A 19,520-nucleotide genomic window follows, 5' to 3' on the forward strand; every position below is an offset into this window, starting at 1 on the left:
TGACCATTTTAGCACTCTCTTTCTGCTGCAGAATCCCCTCTTAGGGCTTAAGATCCCAGGACTGAAGCGGACCCCCAAAATCTGTTTAGGTTAACCCCAGTTTCATTATATATCATCCTTGGGAAGCAGATCTTTTTTCAGCTGGAGCTCACCAGAGCTCAGCACCAGCACCTGTGGGTGCCATTCTAAGAGAACAAGGGAGAAATTCATGGTAAGCTGCAGCTGATTTTTATGTTGTTCTCTTATCCTATTTTTAAATGCTTCTGGTTGTATTTCGTGTTTTTAATAGTTTGCAAACCACCCTGAGGACTTTGGCCATGAGCAGCGTGGAAAAGCAACTAACAAATTATATTTTTGCCTATTGTTTCATTTTCCTTGCTTTTTTTCCTCCCTCCTCCTTTCTTGCAGCTGTTCCAGCGGCCTGAATATTTTGCTCCCTATTTCACCCGCAAATCCATCCAACTACTAGCTCCAGCCCGCTAACCCAAGTGAGAAAGGAGTTCGTTGCCACTTATTAAAGAAGCAACTTGGGAAAGGGTGCTGAAATCGAAAGGAAATAATAGCAGGGCAGCAGCGTCACCGCGCGGCTGAAGAGAAAACTCAAAATAACTCCAAATATCTCTCTCTTTCTGTGGTTTTCTCTCAGGGGCTGGAGAGAGCTGCCCGATGCAAACACTGGAGTATTTCAGAATTTTAATATATCTGCAGTTGTCCACACCGCGCAGTTTCTAACTCAAACTTATTTTCATTTTAATTTTATTTCTTTAAATGAAAAAATTCACCGCCAGTGAGTGCCAAATTCAAGGCGATCTCTTTGTGCATTGCCAAAACAAGAAAGAAGAGGAAGTACATAATTCCCCAAATAGGGCACTGATTTTGCACGGCGTTTGCGCCCTCAGTTTTCTAGCTACAGTTCAGGTACCGTGCAAATTTAGGAATGAATGGCTAAAATTCCTGCATCAGATAATATTGTGCTTTGAAAGCATATTATTATTATTGCTCAGTATTGTTATCTATTTTGTGGTTTTTTTATTTGTAATGTGATGTTTTGAAACGCCCTGAGATCTACAGATGAAGGGCGGTATACAAATTTAATCAATAATCGATAATAATAAGTAAAACCTGAAACAGTATCCCCCTTTCCTAGTTTGGGTGCTACCTTTTATATTTCTTCTTCAAAGGGGAGAGGGCACCCCCGTGCACGTTTCCTATTGTTTGCAATGTTACCGCCTCGCACCCTCCCCCCCAAAAAACCCAGGGGGGAAATGGTTTCCAGTGTGAACCCGGAAGCTTAATCACTGCATTTATGTGCGCGTCTCTACCATTATCAACTCTATAGAGGGGAGCGGGAAAAGGAACGCGAGCGGGAGGGGCGAAAGCGGGCTGCGCGTCAGCGCGCGAAATAAAAACGTGAGGAGGTGGGGCAGGGAGCTTGCAGATCCCGGCGGGGAAGTGCGGCCAATCGCGGCCGCAGCGTAGGAGGCGGGACCAAAAGAATAAAGAAAAAAATAATACGCAGTTTGTGATGGTGGGCGTGGCTTTTAGGGCCCCGCCTCCTCTCCTGGTCGTATGTGCGCGCAGCTTTGGCGCCTCTCAGGTAAGAGAGAGGAAAAGGGCGCGCGCGGGAAAAAGAGAGAGGGGAGGGGTGGGGTCGCGTTGCGCGTGCCGGGTCCGTTGCTCCAGAGCGCGGGAATTTGAGGGCGGACTCTGGCGGGAACTGTCTGGCTGAGGGCGCTGGGAAGGGGAAGCTCAGCCCAGTGTTCATTTGCTTTAAACGAAACCGAAACCAGGCACAGAGAAATTAATAAAGACCCACCAAATGTCAAAGAGAAAAACAACTACCAGACTTTTAATAATAATAATAATAATTTTTATTTATATCCCGCCCTCCCCAGCCAAGGCCGGGCTGAGGGCGGCTAACAAGCAATAATAAAAACAAGTTGAATGAATACAACTTAAAAACAAGATTAAAAGACAACATTAAAATATTGAAACAGTAAAATGTTAAAATGCAGCCTCATCACAGGAGGAGAAAGGAAAAAGACATCTGAAGGCAGCCCTGTTTAGGGGAGCTTTTAATGTTTCATAGACCATTGTATTTTAATATTCTGTTGGAAGCCACCCAGAATGGCTGGGGAAACCAAGCCAGATGGGCATGGTATAAATAATAAATTATTATTATTATGGCCTTTGAGGTGTCGTCTGTAGTTTTAAACGCAGCCACGGCCAGGAGTGCCTCTGAGCATGTGGTGAAAGCTGAGGAAAGCTCCAATAGCCGGCACTTCCTTACTCCACTCCCCACAGATTCCCTTATTGTTTTTTCATATATTTATTCCACTGCTTGATTTAAAAAAATATATATAAAACCTCAAAAGAGGTTTCCAGAAGACAAAAGCAAGTGAAACCAGCAGAAATTCGCAACCTTACATTTTAATAATAAATAATAATAATTTTTATTTATACCCCACCGTCCCCAGCCAAGGCCAGGTTCAGGGCGGCTAACAAGCAATAATGAAAAGTTGAATGAATACAACTTAAAAACAAAATTAAAATATAACATTGAAATATTCAAACATTAAAATATTAAAATGTAGCCTCATCGCAGGAGAAGAAAGGAAAAGAAAAAAGGGGGAGGGAATCAAATTGGCTCCAAGCCAAAGGCCAGGCGGAACAACTCTGTCTTACAGGCCCTGTGGAAAGAAATCAGATCCTGCAGGGCCCTGGTCTCATGAGGCAGAGCGTTCCACCAGGCTGGAGCCAGTGTTGAAAAGGCCCTGGCTCTGGTTGAAGCTAATCTAACTTCCTTAGGGCCCGGGACCACTAGGGTGTTGCTATTTATGGACCTTGAGGCTCTCCGTGGGGCATACCAGGAGAGGCAGTACCGTAGGTACGAGGGTCCTAGGCCGTGAAGGGCTTTAAAGGTCAAAACCAGCACCTTAAATCTGATCCTGTACTCCACCGGGAGCCAGTGCAGCTGGAGAAGCACCTGGTGAATATGCTCCCACGGCAGAGACCCTGTGAGGAGCCACGCTGCAGCATTCTGCACCCGCTGGAGTTTCTGGGACAGCTTCAAGGGCAGCCCTGCATAGAGCGAATTACAGTAGTCAAGCCTGGAGGTGACCGTCGCATGGATTACTGTGGCCATTTTACAACCCCTTGTGTCCCTAATCCTCCCTGTGTTCCTCTAAAGAAGGGCTGTGTAGAAATTTAAGGGAGAAAAAAGGTATAAATGTTTTAAAACACAAAAAGTTAAAATCCTAAAGCAGATTACAATCCGCTTAGCTTTCTAAGCAATCTATGTAGGCTTGTCAACAGGAATCTTAGAATCATAGAGTTGGAAGGGACCTCGAGGATCATCTAGTCCAGCCCCCTGAAATACAGGAATCTCAACTAAAGCATCAATTACAGATGGCCAGCCAACCTCTGCTTAAAAAGTGTAGGAATCTAGGATGAACAGCGAGAAAGGACTTCTTTTTTGCTTCCAGTGGGATGATGTAATTTTATTTTTTGCTTGTTACAGATGCTTTGCATTTTGGTTGTGAGCTGCCCTGGGGAACTGAAAATGGTGGGAAAGGCAAGAGTATATTAATGCTCTTTTTTAAAAAAAAATGCAGAAGGCACAGCTAGGCCAAGCTAAAAACCTGACTCACGAAGCGAGTCTCACAAAGCAGTTTGCATTAATACATGTATAAAAATAAACCATCCGTTTTGAGAAGTTGTGTATAAATCAAACAAACACAATGGGAAAATAATTGTTTTGAAAGCAAGGTCATTTATTTAAAGAAGTGGGATTCTGGCTGGCTTCTAGATAGAGTAGTAAATGAAGGTTGAGCTGGAATAATGGTTGTAAGGGTTCAGATGGCCTGTCTGCAGGCCTTGATTTGAACTCCCTGGAGTGAGCTATTGGTGCCGGGACACAAAGGTATAGTAACAGAGAACAGGTTGCCTCCAAACGTGTGCAGAGTTCTCTGTCACTGCTGAGAATCCATAAATGTTGCCTCACATTTTTACAATTGTATATAAGGCCTCTAAGTTGGGTGAAGGCCTTCTGGAAAGGTTTGGGCCTTGGTACTTGGGGGAAAAAGACTGTGCTGTAATTAATTATTTTAAAATTTATGCTTAGTTTATTTTATTCCGAATGTCATTTGTTACCGAATGTCTATTTCCCTTGTTTTATCTTGCGAGTTTTAAGTAAGAATTGAACTGAACTTTAAAAGGAAACGCATTGGATGTTGTATCAAGTGAATGGTGGTTGCAGGGATTAAGAACGTAAGAAGAGTTGCTGGATCAGGCCAATGGCCCATCTTTCCCAGCATCCTGTTCTCACAGTGGCCAACCAAATGCGTGGGAAACCTGGAAGCAGGAACTGAGTGAAACAGCACTCTCCGCTCCTGTGATTTCCAGCAACTGGCAATCAGAGGCATAGTTTCTCTGACAGCAGAGGCAGAACATAGACATTGGGGCTAGTAGCCACTGATATAGCCTTATCCTCCCATTATTATTTTCCGATCTTCATTCAAAGCCATCCAAGTTATTGGCCATCACTGCCTCCTGTAGGGTCAAGTTCCATAGTTTATGCGCTACTAGAAGGGTTTTCTTCTGTCTTTCCTGAATCTTCCAACATTCAGCTGACTTCAAAAGAACAGGTTTTTTATTTAAAAAAGTGTATTTATTTTGATATTTAGGAGCTCACGCTTAATAATTACTTAGCTCAATGAAGCATGGAGAGGTACAAAGCGGGAGAGTGACAATGAGTGTGGGGAGGTATCAGCCATTTTCTGTATTGTAATCAATTTATTTTTTTTAAAAGTATTTTTAATTAGATTTTGTAATTAATTTAATTTGTAATTAATTAATTTCTCTAATTATTGTCCGTTTCTGGCAGGAAATGCCACCACAGCAGCTGATTCAGAACTTTCACTTTGAGCTGTATGGACTTCTTAAAATAGAAGATTTGCATTAACTGAAACAGGCTTCTCAGCACTTTCACCCTTATCTCTTCCTTAATTTTGTGGTCGTGAGTGTGTTTTCAAATATTTGCTAGCTGATTTCACTTGGTGTGGAGAAAGAGGAATCTGATGCAAGGGAGCTCACTTTACAGAGATTTACAGCAGTATAGGTCGGCTGCGACGGTATTATTTTAAAGCATTGCTTATAAGGTTCCACTGCCTCAGCAAGATAAAACAGAAGAAATTTTTCAACTTCCCCACAATTTAACTTGTTAAATTTAAGTCTCAGGTTAGGAGAATCCCACTTTCTATTTTTGCGGGGGGGGGGGATTTATTATCCAAGCCTGCAGTTCCCTGAATTCACAACTACATTTTGATTTGATTTCTTAGTAAGTCCTTATGGAATCAAATTCCGAAAGCAGAAGATATGAAACGAGGAGAAATGCAAGAGCAAAAGAACCGGTAGCCAAATCTCGGATTGACTGGCAGCGAACTAAGGGAAGATGTATATTGTTTGATAGCGAGGAAGAGAGTGATGAAATTACATCAGCATCAGAAAAAGAACTTGAAACCAGTTCAGATGATGATTCAGATGAGAGAGAGAAAGGTGAACCCATACACAATGAGGATAAAGATGAAACTTCGGTTAACGCAGGTGGCCTTCCAGATGTTGAGACAGGTGGTGATTGTGCAGCAGGAGAGGACGTAGATGAAGAAAGCATCAACCTTGGGAAACGCAAGAGGTCTCGGAGAACTGTACTGTATGACAGCGACGACAGTGACGATAGTGACAATAGCGACATTGTTAGGAAAGTGTTTGCCAAACGCAGTTGCATAATCGATGAGAACGACTTGTCCGCTGAACACACATCACCTGCAGAAAAAGAAGCAAAGAGAAAACAAGACAGGCTAATGAAACTGCAGGAACTGTCCCAACGGCGATCTACTCGAGCTTCCGGCCTCAGTGAATGTCATGAGGTACATTTTTTATTCATTTGCAAAATGTATTGTTGTGCTTGCTGTTCTCGTGCAGATTTGGTGCTCGTGAGAACTTTCATTGGAAAATGCTAAAAGTAAAAAGGAACTGCTGCTACTTATTGCAGGAACTCATACAGTATACTACTAGGCCCAGTCCCTGAACCAGAAATAATCTTGACTTGGCTCTGGTATTGTTATGGCAACAACTTTACTGAAAACAGGAAGGTGACTGCCTTGCATTTTGGCTTCTCTCTACTTCCCAAGCTAGGACAAGTTATCTGAAATTGTACAGGCACCTGTTTACATCAAGGCAGTGATGCCAATTCAATTGTTGAAAGTAGCCATGGTCTATTACCCTACCTTGGGTGGTAATGGGTGTTTGGGAGTGGTTTGCCAGTGCTTTTAAAAGTGTGTGTGTATAAAATATGCTTCAAACCACTTGAAGCATGTGTTGTGTTGAGCTCTTTCAATTAATTTTGTTTGATTTGCTCATTGCAGAAAGCTGAAAGTCTGTAAATTTTGTTAATAAGCCTGATTTGAAATGAGGGTTGAATAATTTCGACTGCAAAAAGATGAAATGATCTGGACCCTGCACTCATCCTCTGATGCCCTTCTTCGTGTGCCTCCTCTGCAAGAGGTCGGGAAGGTGGCAACATGAGAACCAGCCTTTTTTTGCACTAGCTTACCGTTTGTGGAATGCTCTCACCAGGGAGGTTTGCCTCACTCCTTCATTACGTATCTTGAGGCGCTGGGTGAAAATGTTCCTCTTCTCCCAAGCCTTTGGCTGATTAAACAATTATGGCCTTTTAAACTGGGGTTGGGGGTATTTTTTTGTTTGTTATTATGTTATATAATTTTGTGTGTTTATATTCTAAACTGCCCTGTGATCCTTGAATGATGGGCAATATGGAAAGTTAGTTATTAATAATAATATGTTATGGTAACACAAATGAATTTAAATAAAGGATTCAAATAAGTCTCTGCTTCTTAATGTCACTAGGATTCTGAAGAGGATGTGATAATAGAAGATGATTCTTCCCATTCATCTCTCACACCTGCTGAAATCAGTGATGCATCTGAGGTTGACAGCATGAAAGATTTCATAGTTGAGGAGGAGGAGGAGGAGGAACAAGAAAACTCTGAGGAAGACAAGAGCCAGTCACAAAAGAAAAAGCAAGCTATGTCAGGCACATTGCTGCAGAAGTGCATTCCATACTGTAAGGTTAAAATAAAAATCCTGTAAACATCATTTATGTAGTGTCACAATACAATATTTATTAGAGCCCCACCAAACATGATTTTTTCCATGTAGGTAACTCATGTAAATCAGTCTGACAACCATACTGATATTTTTATTTCTTACAGTGGCCCATGTTGATCATTTTGTCCATTTCCAAAGAGTTGTAAAGGCGTTTCTCATCAATGCAGTTGACAATAACTTTTTGATGTCATTATATGGTAAGCAAATGTGGATTTTCTTAATCAAAAGGCTTTTTAATCACCTTTTAAAATTATTATTGAAGCAAATAAGTGTGTTACTATACGTAGCTTTGTGAAACTAACCAAGCATATGATAATTTGATTTCCTTCTCTTTCCAACAGAGGGGAGAAGACAAAAGAAGTATGCAAAAGAAATGTTGACTTCCCTTCGCTTCTTCGACAATGATTTTGTTCGACCTCGTCTTGACAATTTAGTGACGAGAAGTCGCTGGACAGAAAAATATACGGTATTGGGGTATTGTTCAATGTTCTTATAAATGACTCTGATGAAGTGGTGCCTTTCAGATGTGCAGATGGCTTGAAGCTGATAGGGATAGCTAACACCATGTTATAGAAGATAGCATCAAAGTGATACTGACAGGCTGGAACACTGGACTGAAAACTGATGGGAATTGGAAGAGGATGTATTAATTATATCTACTTCTCTATAGACCCATGTATGTGGGTTAACAAACAAACAAAGGAATATGACTGCAAACCTGTATTCAAAGTGCAGGGCTTAGCAGACTCTCCGATGGGGAAAACCACTGAGCCTAGGGCTTGCCAATCGGAAGGTCGGCAGTTTGAATCCCCGCAACGGGGTGAGCTCCCGTTGCTTGGTCCTAGCTGTTGCCAACCTAGCAGTTCAAAAGCACGTCAAGTGCAAGTAGATAAATAAGTACCGCTCCGGCGGGAAGGTAAGCGGCGTTTCTGTGTGCTGCTCTGGTTTGCCAGAAGCGGCTTAGTCATGCTGGCCACATGACCCGGAAGCTGTACGCCGGCTCCCTCGGCCAATAAAGCGAGATGAGCGCCGCAACCCCAGAGTCGGTCACTACTGGACCTAATGGTCAGGGGTCCCTTTATCTTTAAATTTCCAGAACATACGACTGGACCTTAAAGGTAAGTACCATAAAGGGGTACCTTTACCTTTAAACCTTTTCTTTATCCTGTGTCAGCTGTGTGCAGCAGCAGACTTCTTTCCGCCCGTCTGTGCAGTTAATAGACAACACACTGAAATAAGTTTGTAATTTTTTTACTTACAAATTTAAGGTATCAGTTATGCATTGTACTATGTGGCAACAATGGAAATTGCAGACAAAAATATTATTGGGTAGAACTAGAACAATGTTGCTATTGCGAGGCACATCCTCCTTCCATGGCTCACATTGTGAAGAGAATGAGGAAAGGAAGAGAAGGAACACGTCACTTCCTCGCAGGGGGTGAGGGGGCAATGACCTAACTGAGCCTACTCTAGAAAATAAGAGCTCTGTGGTCCTTAACCAAGCAGTTGAAATTAAACAGATAAATATATGAATGTTTAGTACTGTTGAATTGCAATAGTTGATTCTGTGGAACAAGTGACCAGCAAAATTTCCAACCGGATATCTTTTTTCCAGAAACGGGTGGATAGTTATCCTGACATCCGCATAGTTAAGGGAATTGGAGAGGACCGTTCCTGTCAGGCCTGTGAACTGCAGAGGTACTGTAGGTTCACAGTGATTCTGTCAGGGAAATCATACGATCGTGAGACAATGCAAGTAGATGACTTCATGTCACATGACAAGCAGGTAAATTTTGTTCCCAGGCTACAAAACTGCTAAGAACCAAAAAGTTAAAATGCATTGCATATTTTTTTTTTGTGAGATGTTGATGTTAATATCTTTTAGCCTCATGCTTCTTTTTAGTCTACTTTTGGGTAATGGTTTTTTGGCAATGGTTTCAAAGATTTCTGTTGCTTGTATTAGTGGCTAAGTATATAATACTTGAAAATCCCAGATGGCTATGAGAAATTTCCTCTATAGTGCTTGATCAAGCTGATCATTATGATATCCTTAAAACTACATTCTATCAAGAAGTATATAGCAAGCTTTACTAAGAATAATTGATGTCTATATGCTAATTAATATACTTGCAAATAATAATCCTGACATAAATTTTTGGGCAATTTTATTTTTTTTTAATTAGATTCATCTTCTCTGTGTGTATATCTAGATCTAGATATATAGTGTCAACAAGATAGTTCAGGTGGTTAGATCATGGCGCTGATAATGCCAAGGCTGCAGGTTTGATCCCTATATGGGGCAGCTGTATATCCTTGCATTGCAGGGGCTTGGATGAGATGATCCTCAGGGTCTGAGTTCCAGCTCTACAGTTCTATCTGTTAGAGAGACCAAGGCTTATGGTATAACAGTAACTTGTATACTTGGCATATTATTTATCTGTGAAAAATTATCCCTAAACCTTGATCTTCAGAATTCCCTATAAATCGACAGTGCTTGGGTTGGTTTGACTATATGTGTAAACTGATCAATGGTTTATCTGACTTCATATATAAACCAAGTAGATAGTCTTAGATAGTTGTACAAATAAGCTAAGCATGGGAACTGAATTGGTGCACTCCAGAGGCTTTGATTTTGCAATGTGAGAATTATATACTTCCAAGAGTATTCGGTCAAACTCCAGTGGTGTGTTGACAACATCTGTTGTACATATGTGCAGTTTTAACTGGGCTAGTGTACCTGTGGGGCTCCTAATTTCATATTCCCTAACTTTCTCAAGCAGAGTGACTCTTTAGATTTACACTGGTGTGACTGTTCTACTGTATAAACCTAGGCTTTGCAGTGTTTATGTTCTATAACCAGGGTTTTTTTAAAAAAAAAAATATTCCCTTGCAATTCAGCTAGTGTTGAACAGGGTATGCTTTGTGAATTACAGGTAATAAGTGCATACCAACAAAGATTTAATCCTTTTAATTTATTATTTCAAACATTTCGCAGCCCCAGTGGCACCGGTATTAGAACTGATTAAAGCAAGCGATCACCTCTGTGCCTTCCTGAATTGACATTCTTAGGGTAGCAGTGGAAAAAACGGGTCGGTTTTCATTTATGCCAGTGATGCCTCTGGAAAAGTGGCGAGTGTGGAAGTTAGATTCAGTTAGATATCGATAAATGTCCTGCTCAGGTTTTGTCATACCTTACTTGTTTAATTGATGAGACTATTGCATTGCCCATTATTGCCCAAGACCTGCCCAGTAAAAGAGCTTTCCTTTTAATAATACAGGCGTTGGAGATTGGCATTGTGTGTAGAAACCGTACTGAAGTTTATCACAAGCTGAAACATTTTAAATACAAGCTGTATCAGAATTGCTGCTCTCTAATGACAAGCAATGGATTCCAGGATGCACCAGTCAAAGATACAGTGTGCAGAGTTTTCACACAGCAGAATAAGAAAGGCTGGATTAAACAGGTACAGTAGAACTGATTGTACATAAATTCTATTGCTTTGAAAGCAGGGGAAATTAATAATCAGTACAGCACTTAGTATTTTGTGGACAGAACTGTAGGCCATTCAGGTGTGGAGGGTGAAGAAAGTAAGAGGGTAAATTTAAGTGCTCATAAAGTGCAGTTTCAGGAAAAGTTGACTGAAAGTAGCTCCTGCTTTGAAATTAGTCCAGCTGTACCTCCTATAATGATTAATGTGGTCATATTTCTGCAGGGAATATATTTACCAACATAATAATTACCCAATGCCATGATCCTAGAAAGCAAGCCCTGTTTTTAAACCAATGAGATTTTGTTTAAAAGACTACAGAAGATTCTGGACTTGTTTCCAATATTGTTAGTGTGTCATTTTGTGATTAGGCAGTGAACAAAAGGATAAAATGAGAGAGGGAGCCTTGCATAGAGGTTGCTGCATCCTCTCTGATCCTGGCAACTGTGCCACTTGGTTCAGACTCCTTGCTAGGCTTTATTTAACCTGCTAAAAGTATGCCACCCTGCTGCTTTCACTACTTCAGCAAATTTAAAGACTAGAGTACAGCAGTTTGCTTTTTAAAAAGCTTTCTATAGCAGGCAGCTTTATATTATTAAAAGGGGAAAAAATTCCTAGGGGTCAAGATTGCTCCTTTCTGGGAGAATTTTAAGACCAGCTGTATTGCAAAAGGTATATTTAGATCAATATAGGCAGGTGTGGGATTTGTCTTGCATGAGGCTCATCAATAAAGTTTCCAAGAGAGCATGACTTACATCCCTTTCACACTTGTATAAAAGGCATAATTTTGACAGGTGCAATCTTGTGTGATGGAAAGAAGATGTTACTATCAAAACTGTGCACTGTGCTGCTGTTAAAGCGAGGAATTCATTAGTGATCTGAAACCAATATACTGAAACCAGTACAGAAGCTAGGTTGTTGACTGGGACATCCCACTGCCAACATGCAGTATAAGGTTTCTGCTGAGGGAGCTGCACTGGCTGCCAATAGGCTACCACAGGCATAGGCAAACTCGGCCCTTCAGATTTTTTTGGGACTACAAGTCCCATCATCCCTTGCTAACAGTACCAGTTGTCAGGGATGATGGGAATTGTAGTCCCAAAACATCTGGAGGGCTGAGTTTGCCTATGCCTGGGCTACCAGGTGCAATTCAAGGATTTGCTTTTAGTATTTCAACATTTTGGGACCAGATTACCTAAGGGAACACCTTGCCACATCCATCCCTGCCGAGAAACTGCGCTCCTCAGTTGGGGCACTACTAAGAGAGAAGTACCTAGCATTTTGACATTTTGGTGGCTTTTGAAATACATATTTGTTCTAAGAAGGCTTTCCCTGAAGTGTGGCCCAATCATTGTGTGGAATAATAATTCTACAACTGTATAAATGGTTTTGCTGCTTTTAGTTTACTGGGTTTCTAATCTTTTTTTATTACTGCACATTGCTTCAGTAACTTTTTAATGGGTTTATAAGTGTGCAAATGAAATTTAAAAGGAACATAAAAAGTTCCACCTTTAATTTAGGTCTGCTAAAATGATACTTTGTTTTCTTTCGTTTGAAGCAATATTATGAACTTCAGAAGTACATGGAACGTGCTGAAAACTTCCAAGACGAAAAAAAAGACTTGATGTCATCATTTTTTTAAAAAGGCATCTACTTACAAACGTGCTTTCCCTTGACTGGTGATAGTATTTGAATATCATGCTGCGTTCCAGCTGTTTTTCTTTTTACTGCAATGTGCCTGTATGTTGTTATGGATACTAATAAGTTAATGTGTATTTCTTTTTCATAGTTCATTTTAATTATCAAAATAATCATCTAAGGACATTTTTATAGTGGAAGTCATCTCTTCTGTGTTCTTGAACACCAGGCAGCTCAGCTTAATGATCTAAAATGAAAAACAGTCTCTGAATAACCCGGGTGTTCATTCAGGAAATGAAATTTTATGCACAGTGATGCCCAGGTGAATTGTGCCAGTGTATGAAAAATGCTTGGCTTCAATTCTTTTTGAAAGAGGAAAGGTCCACATGGTGAGAAGCCCAAAGGCTGTAATATGCATACTGCTTTCCCAGCACAGTGTTTAAAACCAGCTGTAAACCAGGTACATTCCCAGCCCCCAAGACTCAGGGCAGTAACAAATTAGCTCTCTAAAACCAACAGGCCATCATTGTTTATGCATCCTGGAGACCCAGAATTCATGGACTTGCATTTAGCCGGCTGAGCGGTAAAAGAAATAAATATCTTTACACTGCTAGCAATATCCGTTTTCCATTTCTATAGCATTTGGAAGGGAAGATGCTTTACAAGACTGATATGCAGAGGCTTCTGCTCATTCTGTATGACGTAATACCCAGTTGGGTCTGTTTCCATTTTGGAGTCAGGGAATTTGATGAATGCTCAGTTCATCAGCTTGACACTGACTGTTCGGTAGCAGCTTCAGTTAGACTATTGGCAAGTGGGGTCTGCAAAACAGTCTTAAAGTGTGCAGTGATCGTGCTCAGGGTTCCAGCAATGCCCTTTTCCAGGATTCACATGCATATACTATTTTCTGGGCTCCCCCACTCCAACAGCCAACTAGTATTCTATAGCTACTGAGCATGCATAGTCCTCATTGGGCTGTTTCAGGTTTGTTTCGCTCACTTTAGTGTCTTCCCCACTGCCCTGTTCATCTTTTTTTTCTCCTCCTGAAAACCGCGGACCTTTCCCAAGCCTGCTGCACAAGGATCCACACTTGGAAAATGAATTTGCTCTTAAGTGTATATGGGATGATGGCCCAGTGCATACTTCAGAGGAGTTCAGAGTTCACTCAGAGCACCCTTCCTGTATATTAACTTGGATAGGTGAGTTAGGCAGCCTTGATATATATGAATTACAGATCAGAGACACATCCAGTTTTTGATTGCGGGCAATATGAAGAGTAGGAAGCCTTTAGCTTCTAATTCAGACATACAGTAAGTTGGGGTCTTTAATGAACAGGTGTGCTTTCTTCCTCTTCAGTAAGCTGAATAGATTCATTTCCACTGTGTCACCTGTGTGAAAGGCTATAGCTCAATGGTAATCTTCTTTTGCGTGCAAAAGGTCCCAGGATCAACCCCCAGCATCTCGAGGTAGGTCTAGGAGGCCCCTGTCTGAAACCTTTGGGAGCTGCTGCTAGTCACTGTGTGCAGTACTGAGCTAGATGGACCAATGGCCTGACTTGATTTGAGTCAACTTCCTGCATCTAAGTTTGGGCTTCAGATGTGAATGGAAGCAGTGATAATCCAGGAACAAACCTTCCTTTTGCTTGTGGGCTTCCTAGTGGCATTAGTTTGGAAACAGAACATTGGACTACCTGGATCTTCAGTCTGATCCTATAAGGTGATTCCTATATTATGTTCATCATCTACTCGCCAGGTGAGCCCCAAGTCACCCAAGTGCCACCACAGCTCTTATCAGGTACAGCAGGGCAGCAGCAGTTAAGGGGGTATGAAAGGCGAGGCTAAGGGACAGTGGGAAAAGCAAGTGCACAGACTCTCTGTGTGCAACTCCTTAATGCGCTCAGGTTTATTGCGATGAGTAAAAGTCTAAAGTTTGGGTGCAGTGTTAACATTCTTAAGGCTCTGGTTCGCTTTAACAGCTCGGCTGTGCCTGCTGTGTTTGACAAAGGTGTTCATAAGCCCCACCCATGTTTGCACTTGGTAAATAGAAGCATATTAAGTGTAAGGAAACGGAAAAGATATGAATCAAGTTCTCTTCGCATAAACGTGGGAGTTTTCGCACCTTAAGAGAGCAAGCCATCCTCTGATGCGATCAAGTTTCTCCTAGCTTTTGAATTACAGAGGAAAGCTCCCCTTAATTCTTGTCACAGTGTCTTTCTCTATCCTGACATGCTGCCTTTTCAAAATCAACCAAAACTTAGGCTTGCACTCTACATAAAGCTGTAAAATAAACTATTCTTTCACTATGTCCCATCCGTCTCTTGCCTGCCTATTATTTGTTCCCCTAACCGCTTCATGCATTTGGGGTTGACTTACCAGCCTGCAAGCATAGCTGGTCAGTTAACAAGGAAGGAGAACAGAGGCTTAACACTGATTGGAAGAGGCTTGTCAGTTCACCTACAGGCACTGTTGAGGCTGGTTGTACCCAAATTGGTTTGGAAAAGGAAAAAACACAAGCCTACTCTCCTTCGCAAGTGTCCTTTGGGGGTTAGGTCTTCACCACCACCGAAACTGAGTACAGTCGTGTACTGTGCTTTTGCATTTACAGGCAGCAAAATCGGTTTCTCAAACAGCTTAGAGGCTGTGGTTGGCTCAATGGATTAAAAGCTACAGGCCTACCTTGCAGGTGGAAGGCTTGCTGCTGCTTCGAAGGAGTCTTTCTTCCATCTCTTAAACAGGCTCGATCATCAGCAATATGATATATGGGTGCATGAAAAGTTTGGGCGGAAAAGTCTTTTCAAAAGCATCTTGTGATTTGTGCCAAACAGCTGAAAAACATTAAATGCTCCAGCGTCTTTTCAGGAAACATATTCTCATTTCAGCAGCCTCCAATAATGGATTTAAAAAGGAATGTGGGTAAACAAGAAGCTTGCTGAAACGTAATGTTAGAAAACGCTATCACTATGCAAACAGCTTGTGTGTACACGTACATATGCCCACATAATATCATAAGCCCTATAGTTTATGTAATTTATAAAATAATGGCTTCCAATGTGTAAGCACAGTTATCTTGTTTGCTGAAGGTTTGTGGGTTGGGAATTAACAGGCATGGCAGAAAAGCCAATGTGAAATTGCTTGCACCTTTTATCCAGTCTCCACTGCCATCTTCCAAGAGCTTGGCAGAAACTTTGCAAAGGGAAGCCATTTGCACGCTGCACCTTGCGCTATCCTTCCAGGTGCCTGCACTATACCAGTGTAACTAAGCCCCCAAAGCACCTGGCAAGGTCCGATTCACATGTAGAGGAGCAGCCTGCTTTCGAAAAGCTATGCCTGTTTCCTGGTGGCGCGTGGGCTTGTGTCCGGATTTACTTCCACGGGCACAGCGTCAGCCTTCTGAAATGCACATATATATCAGCGCCCCGTGATTCGATCGCAAGTGCCCGAGCATAACGTGGGAAAGCGGGCTTTTTAAGTAAACGGAAGCTCCCTGCAACGAGAGGGTTTGGCCGGCAGGCGTCTCCTTGCCCTTCATTTCGGGGAACGGCGACTTTTTCCGCGCAACGGTGCCAGCCTTCCGCCAGGGCTCCCCGTCAGTCTCATGTTTGCTGCTGTTGCCGCCGCTGCTCAGATTCTATGCGAGCACAATGAAATCCTGTGTATCTGCAACCCCCGCGCCGTGCAGTCGTAGCAGCCTGGCGGCTTAAAGCACGAGACAAGCGAAGGAAAAGGGGGAGAGGGGGGAAAAACACTGCAAGCTTTCTGCTCTCTTCTTAAACCGGCAAGTGCAGAGGGCAGGGCGGCAGCGACCACCACCGTCAAGCGCGCTTTGGAGAGACATTGCAACAGCAACAAAAACTCACCAGATCCCAAGTCTGGGAAGGGATGGAATATACAAATTGACCGAGGAATCTCGCTGCATCGGACGGGTCTGGAGGCGGAGAGCTGGAAGTTTGTAAGTTTCGAGCTGGTTTGTGAATTAGCTGATCGTTGGGAGTCGTGATTTCTGCTTTTACTCCCACCAACTCTTCCCCCCCACCCGCCTCCTCTCTCTCTCTCTCCCCCGCCGCGTTCCTGGGTGCTTTGCTCAGCTTTTCTGGAAGTAGACAAAAAGGAGCACGAGGATGCGGGGAGGGCTTTTTGCATCGAGATCGGAGCTGGCTTTTTTCCGTGGCACGGGAGGGAGGGACACTTAAGGATCGCCCACCCTCCGGAGAAACCATCTGCCCGTCCGCTTCTCCCAAGCATGGGTTGGATTCATTGGAGAACCGCGTCTGAACTTTATGACACCGGGAACCAGTAAGCCGTCTTGCTTTTCCTTTGACTTAAAAGGAGATACTCTTTGAGCAGGAGCCTGTGCAAAAACAACAACAACCGGGTTTTAAAAGACCGAGGTAGGCGAAAGAGAAAGCAACAAATATTAAAACTCTTCGGGATCGCTTCTTCCATCCCTCCGGCATCCAGCCAACGCGCCCCATTCCGATCGCTGCTCTTGCGAGCAACTTCAGCGAAAGCGGGGGCGAGCCCGGCGAACCTCGTGTCACCCGTTCACACGACACTCCACGCTCGCGCTCACTTTCACGCGTCCCTTTCTTTTTTGCGCTCAAGAGAAGGGTGTGTGTCTTTCCATACCTTTTTGCCAATTGGCAATTTTTTTGCCAATTTGCCCTCCCCCCCCCCCAAAAAAAGCACGCTACCCAGCTTTGGAGATCTGCTTATTTATTCTCCCTAAAATGCATTGCTATAAAAACTTTGCGGCGATGATTTTCAGCAAGCCTTAATCAGACCTCGTGGTGGTGGTGGATTTTTTAAAAAAATTAAAAAAAGGAAAAGGGGAGGAAAAATAACCCCTATCAGTGGTTTGCACCGCGATTTAAATGGCTGTTGCTTGCAAGTCTGCAGCCGCCCCTGCTGGCCAGCTTCGCCCCCCGCTGCTGAAGTCTGTTGCTTTGCTCGGGGAACCTGCAAAAAGGATGGCGCTGGCGGCGACTTTGTAAAGAGCGCGCTGGACTAAAATCGGGCAAGCGATCTGCCCCGGTTTGCAGGAGAGAGGAGCGCAAGATTCGCACTCGTTCCGGAGAGAGGAGCCGGTTTCTGGTTCGCGTGAGAGTGGATCAACGAGCCCTTTGCAAAAGAGCAGGGGGCTGAGGCTGCGGGGATGGGGGACACGGCTCCCCCCCAAGCCCCGGGTCTCCTGGGAGGCGGCGGCGGCGGCTCGGTGGCGGCGCCGCGGGTGCACAGCGCGATCGTGGAGCGGCTGCGGGCGCGCATCGCCATCTGCCGCCAGCACCACCTGAGCTGCGAGGGGCGCTACGAGCGGGGCCGGGCGGAGAGCTCGAGCCGCGAGCGGGAGAGCACCTTGCAACTCCTCAACCTGGTGCAGCACGGCCAGGCGGCCAGGAAAGGAGGGAAGCACAGCAAGGCAGCAGCGGCCAATGGTCACAGCGGAGGAGGCGGCGGCAGCATCGCGGCTTCGGCTACTTCTGCGAACGCTGCAGCGCCCCCTCCGGCAGACTACTATCGCCAGCAGCTGATCAGCAACGGGACGACTGGTGGCAGGAGTGGGATCAACGGAGAGCAGCCCGGATCGGCCTCTGGAGGGGAGCAGAGGAACCCCGCGCTCATTGCGGTGAGTCTCGTTCGTTTCCTGGTTCTCTCCAAACATGCTCAGGAGGCAGCGCCTTTAGGGTGCCCAGCCGAGGGGGCACAAAATAATAATATTTTTAGAAACGTATATTTATTCGGGTACCTACTTGAGAATATCCATTTTAAAAGTAACTGTACCAAAAGGAATTATTGTGAAAATAAGAAATAGTTAGAGGGCGCCAAATTTTTGTCCTCGCCCAGAATTAGCAAATTCTGCCCCTGTGGGAGGGGAGTTGCAAGGGCTGAGTTTGGAAGGATGGACCAATGGTCTCTCATATGTGTGAGTTTTTAAAATGTCAAAATGTCATTTTGCATCGCTAACTCCCCCCCCCCTCCATTTTTACAAGCCGTATCTCTGTACTTAAAACAGCAGCCTGCCATGTAGAAATGCTAATGGTTGTTAATGAGGAGTGCCATTAGATAGGCTATTTTGTTTTGCGCACAGGCACATCACTGTGTTCTCTCGTTCGTGTGCCATGCCGTCAGCAAGAGTGCAGGTCTCTCCCCTGAGGAGCTTGCAATCTGAAATTTGACATAGGAGAGGGTAGTGATCCTTTTAGCAGCCTGTAAGCGCAGACAAGTATTACTACTCCCATTTTGCAGATGAGAAGCTGAGGCAGAGAGAATGGTGGCTGATTTCAAAGGCACTTTGGAACAGGAATAGGCAAACTCGGCCCTCCAGATGTTTTTGGGACTACAACTCCCATCATCCCTGACCACTGGTCCTGTTAGCTGGGGATGATGGGAGTTGTAGTCCCAAAACATCTGGGCGGCCAAGTTTGCCTATGCTTGCTTTGGAAGCTTATTTTATTATGGTGATGCCCACTAACTTAGTTGGCTTTTTAGAAGGGGATTTTGGACACATTAATGGTGGGTGATCTGTTTATCCATGGCTATTGCCATGCAACAACTGAATGGAACCTCCACATTCAGTAGCACTGTATCTGAATACCAGACGCGGGGGAATGGCTGTTGGCTTCATGCAATTTTTTTCCAGAGGGATCTGGCTGGATGCTGAACTGAATCTGGTCTAGCTGGGTTTTTCTCACAGCCTCGCTTCCTGCGATTGGGAGAGAGGGAGCTACACCTGTTTACTTACTCCTGCAGTGTATCTGTGGCTTTGGTCGTGGTGGTGGTGAGATTTAAGAACCCCAGAGAAAAGGATGAGAACCGATGAAGGTTAATTCAGCAGTTGGGACCCCCGTGTTGGATGAGTTCCGCTGGAGATCTGGAAACAAGGGGGGAACTGCGTAATTGATGGAAGAGGAGATGACGAGCCTTACGAATGTGGTTGGGCATCGGGTGCTGTTGACCTAGGGTCTAAGTAAACATGGTGGTGGGTAAATGATGGGTGAGCTGGCGTGGTTTGTCTGCTAAAAAGGGAAGCGTTACTTCTGTCTTTCTGGTCTCCTATATGCCTCTGGTTGGCACTTGTAAGAACAGGATACTGGAGTAAATATTCCTTTGTTGAGATCCAGCAGGACTCTGGTTAGGTGCAGCCTCCTGCTTGTGGGTCATTACAGTACTCATCCAGCTCTGGGATAGCTCAGTTGGTAGAGCATGAGGC

At 43.8% G+C, this 19,520-nt stretch overlaps 2 protein-coding genes across 6 annotated transcripts in view; both read left to right on the plus strand.

Moving 5' to 3' along the window:
* Positions 1-1,387: 1,387 nt before the first annotated feature.
* On the plus strand, positions 1,388-14,621 carry CCDC82 (coiled-coil domain containing 82). Of its 5 annotated transcripts, XM_083609965.1 has the most exons (9): positions 3,652-3,768; positions 4,886-5,017; positions 5,340-5,927; positions 6,928-7,144; positions 7,293-7,385; positions 7,530-7,654; positions 8,804-8,974; positions 10,467-10,652; positions 12,235-14,621. In XM_083609965.1, the coding sequence occupies exons 3-9, from the start codon at positions 5,349-5,351 to the stop codon at positions 12,316-12,318; spliced, it is 1,455 nt and encodes a 484-aa protein (XP_083466091.1). In that variant the 5' UTR covers positions 3,652-3,768; positions 4,886-5,017; positions 5,340-5,348; the 3' UTR covers positions 12,319-14,621. The 5 variants fall into 5 exon arrangements, with proteins under 5 accessions (XP_083466089.1, XP_083466093.1, XP_083466091.1 ...); XM_083609963.1 differs by lacking the exons at positions 3,652-3,768; positions 4,886-5,017 and adding an exon at positions 1,388-1,597; XM_083609967.1 differs by lacking the exons at positions 3,652-3,768; positions 4,886-5,017 and adding an exon at positions 1,398-1,564.
* A 444-nt stretch (positions 14,622-15,065) lies between these two features.
* The window catches only part of MAML2 (mastermind like transcriptional coactivator 2), a 148,264-nt gene continuing 143,809 nt past the window's right edge, over positions 15,066-19,520 (plus strand). Inside the window, exon 1 of the mRNA XM_083609592.1 lies at positions 15,066-17,936. Within this exon, the coding sequence (XP_083465718.1) occupies positions 17,466-17,936 (471 nt within the window). The 5' untranslated portion in view covers positions 15,066-17,465. The remainder of the gene's footprint in view (positions 17,937-19,520) is intronic.

This window comes from Podarcis filfolensis (assembly GCF_964270895.1).
Source record: "Podarcis filfolensis genome assembly, chromosome: 4".
In the NCBI taxonomy this organism is placed as follows: Eukaryota; Metazoa; Chordata; class Lepidosauria; order Squamata; family Lacertidae; genus Podarcis; species Podarcis filfolensis.

Excerpts from the sequence above, each read along its gene's own strand:
- CCDC82 (XM_083609963.1), top strand. The coding sequence starts at position 5,349 with ATGGAATCAAATTCCGAAAGCAGAAGATATGAAACGAGGAGAAATGCA. Across the intron at positions 5,928-6,927 it reads GCCTCAGTGAATGTCATGAG|GATTCTGAAGAGGATGTGAT; the intron begins GTACATTTTTTA and ends TAATGTCACTAG. Across the intron at positions 7,386-7,529 it reads CTTTTTGATGTCATTATATG|AGGGGAGAAGACAAAAGAAG; the intron begins GTAAGCAAATGT and ends TCTTTCCAACAG.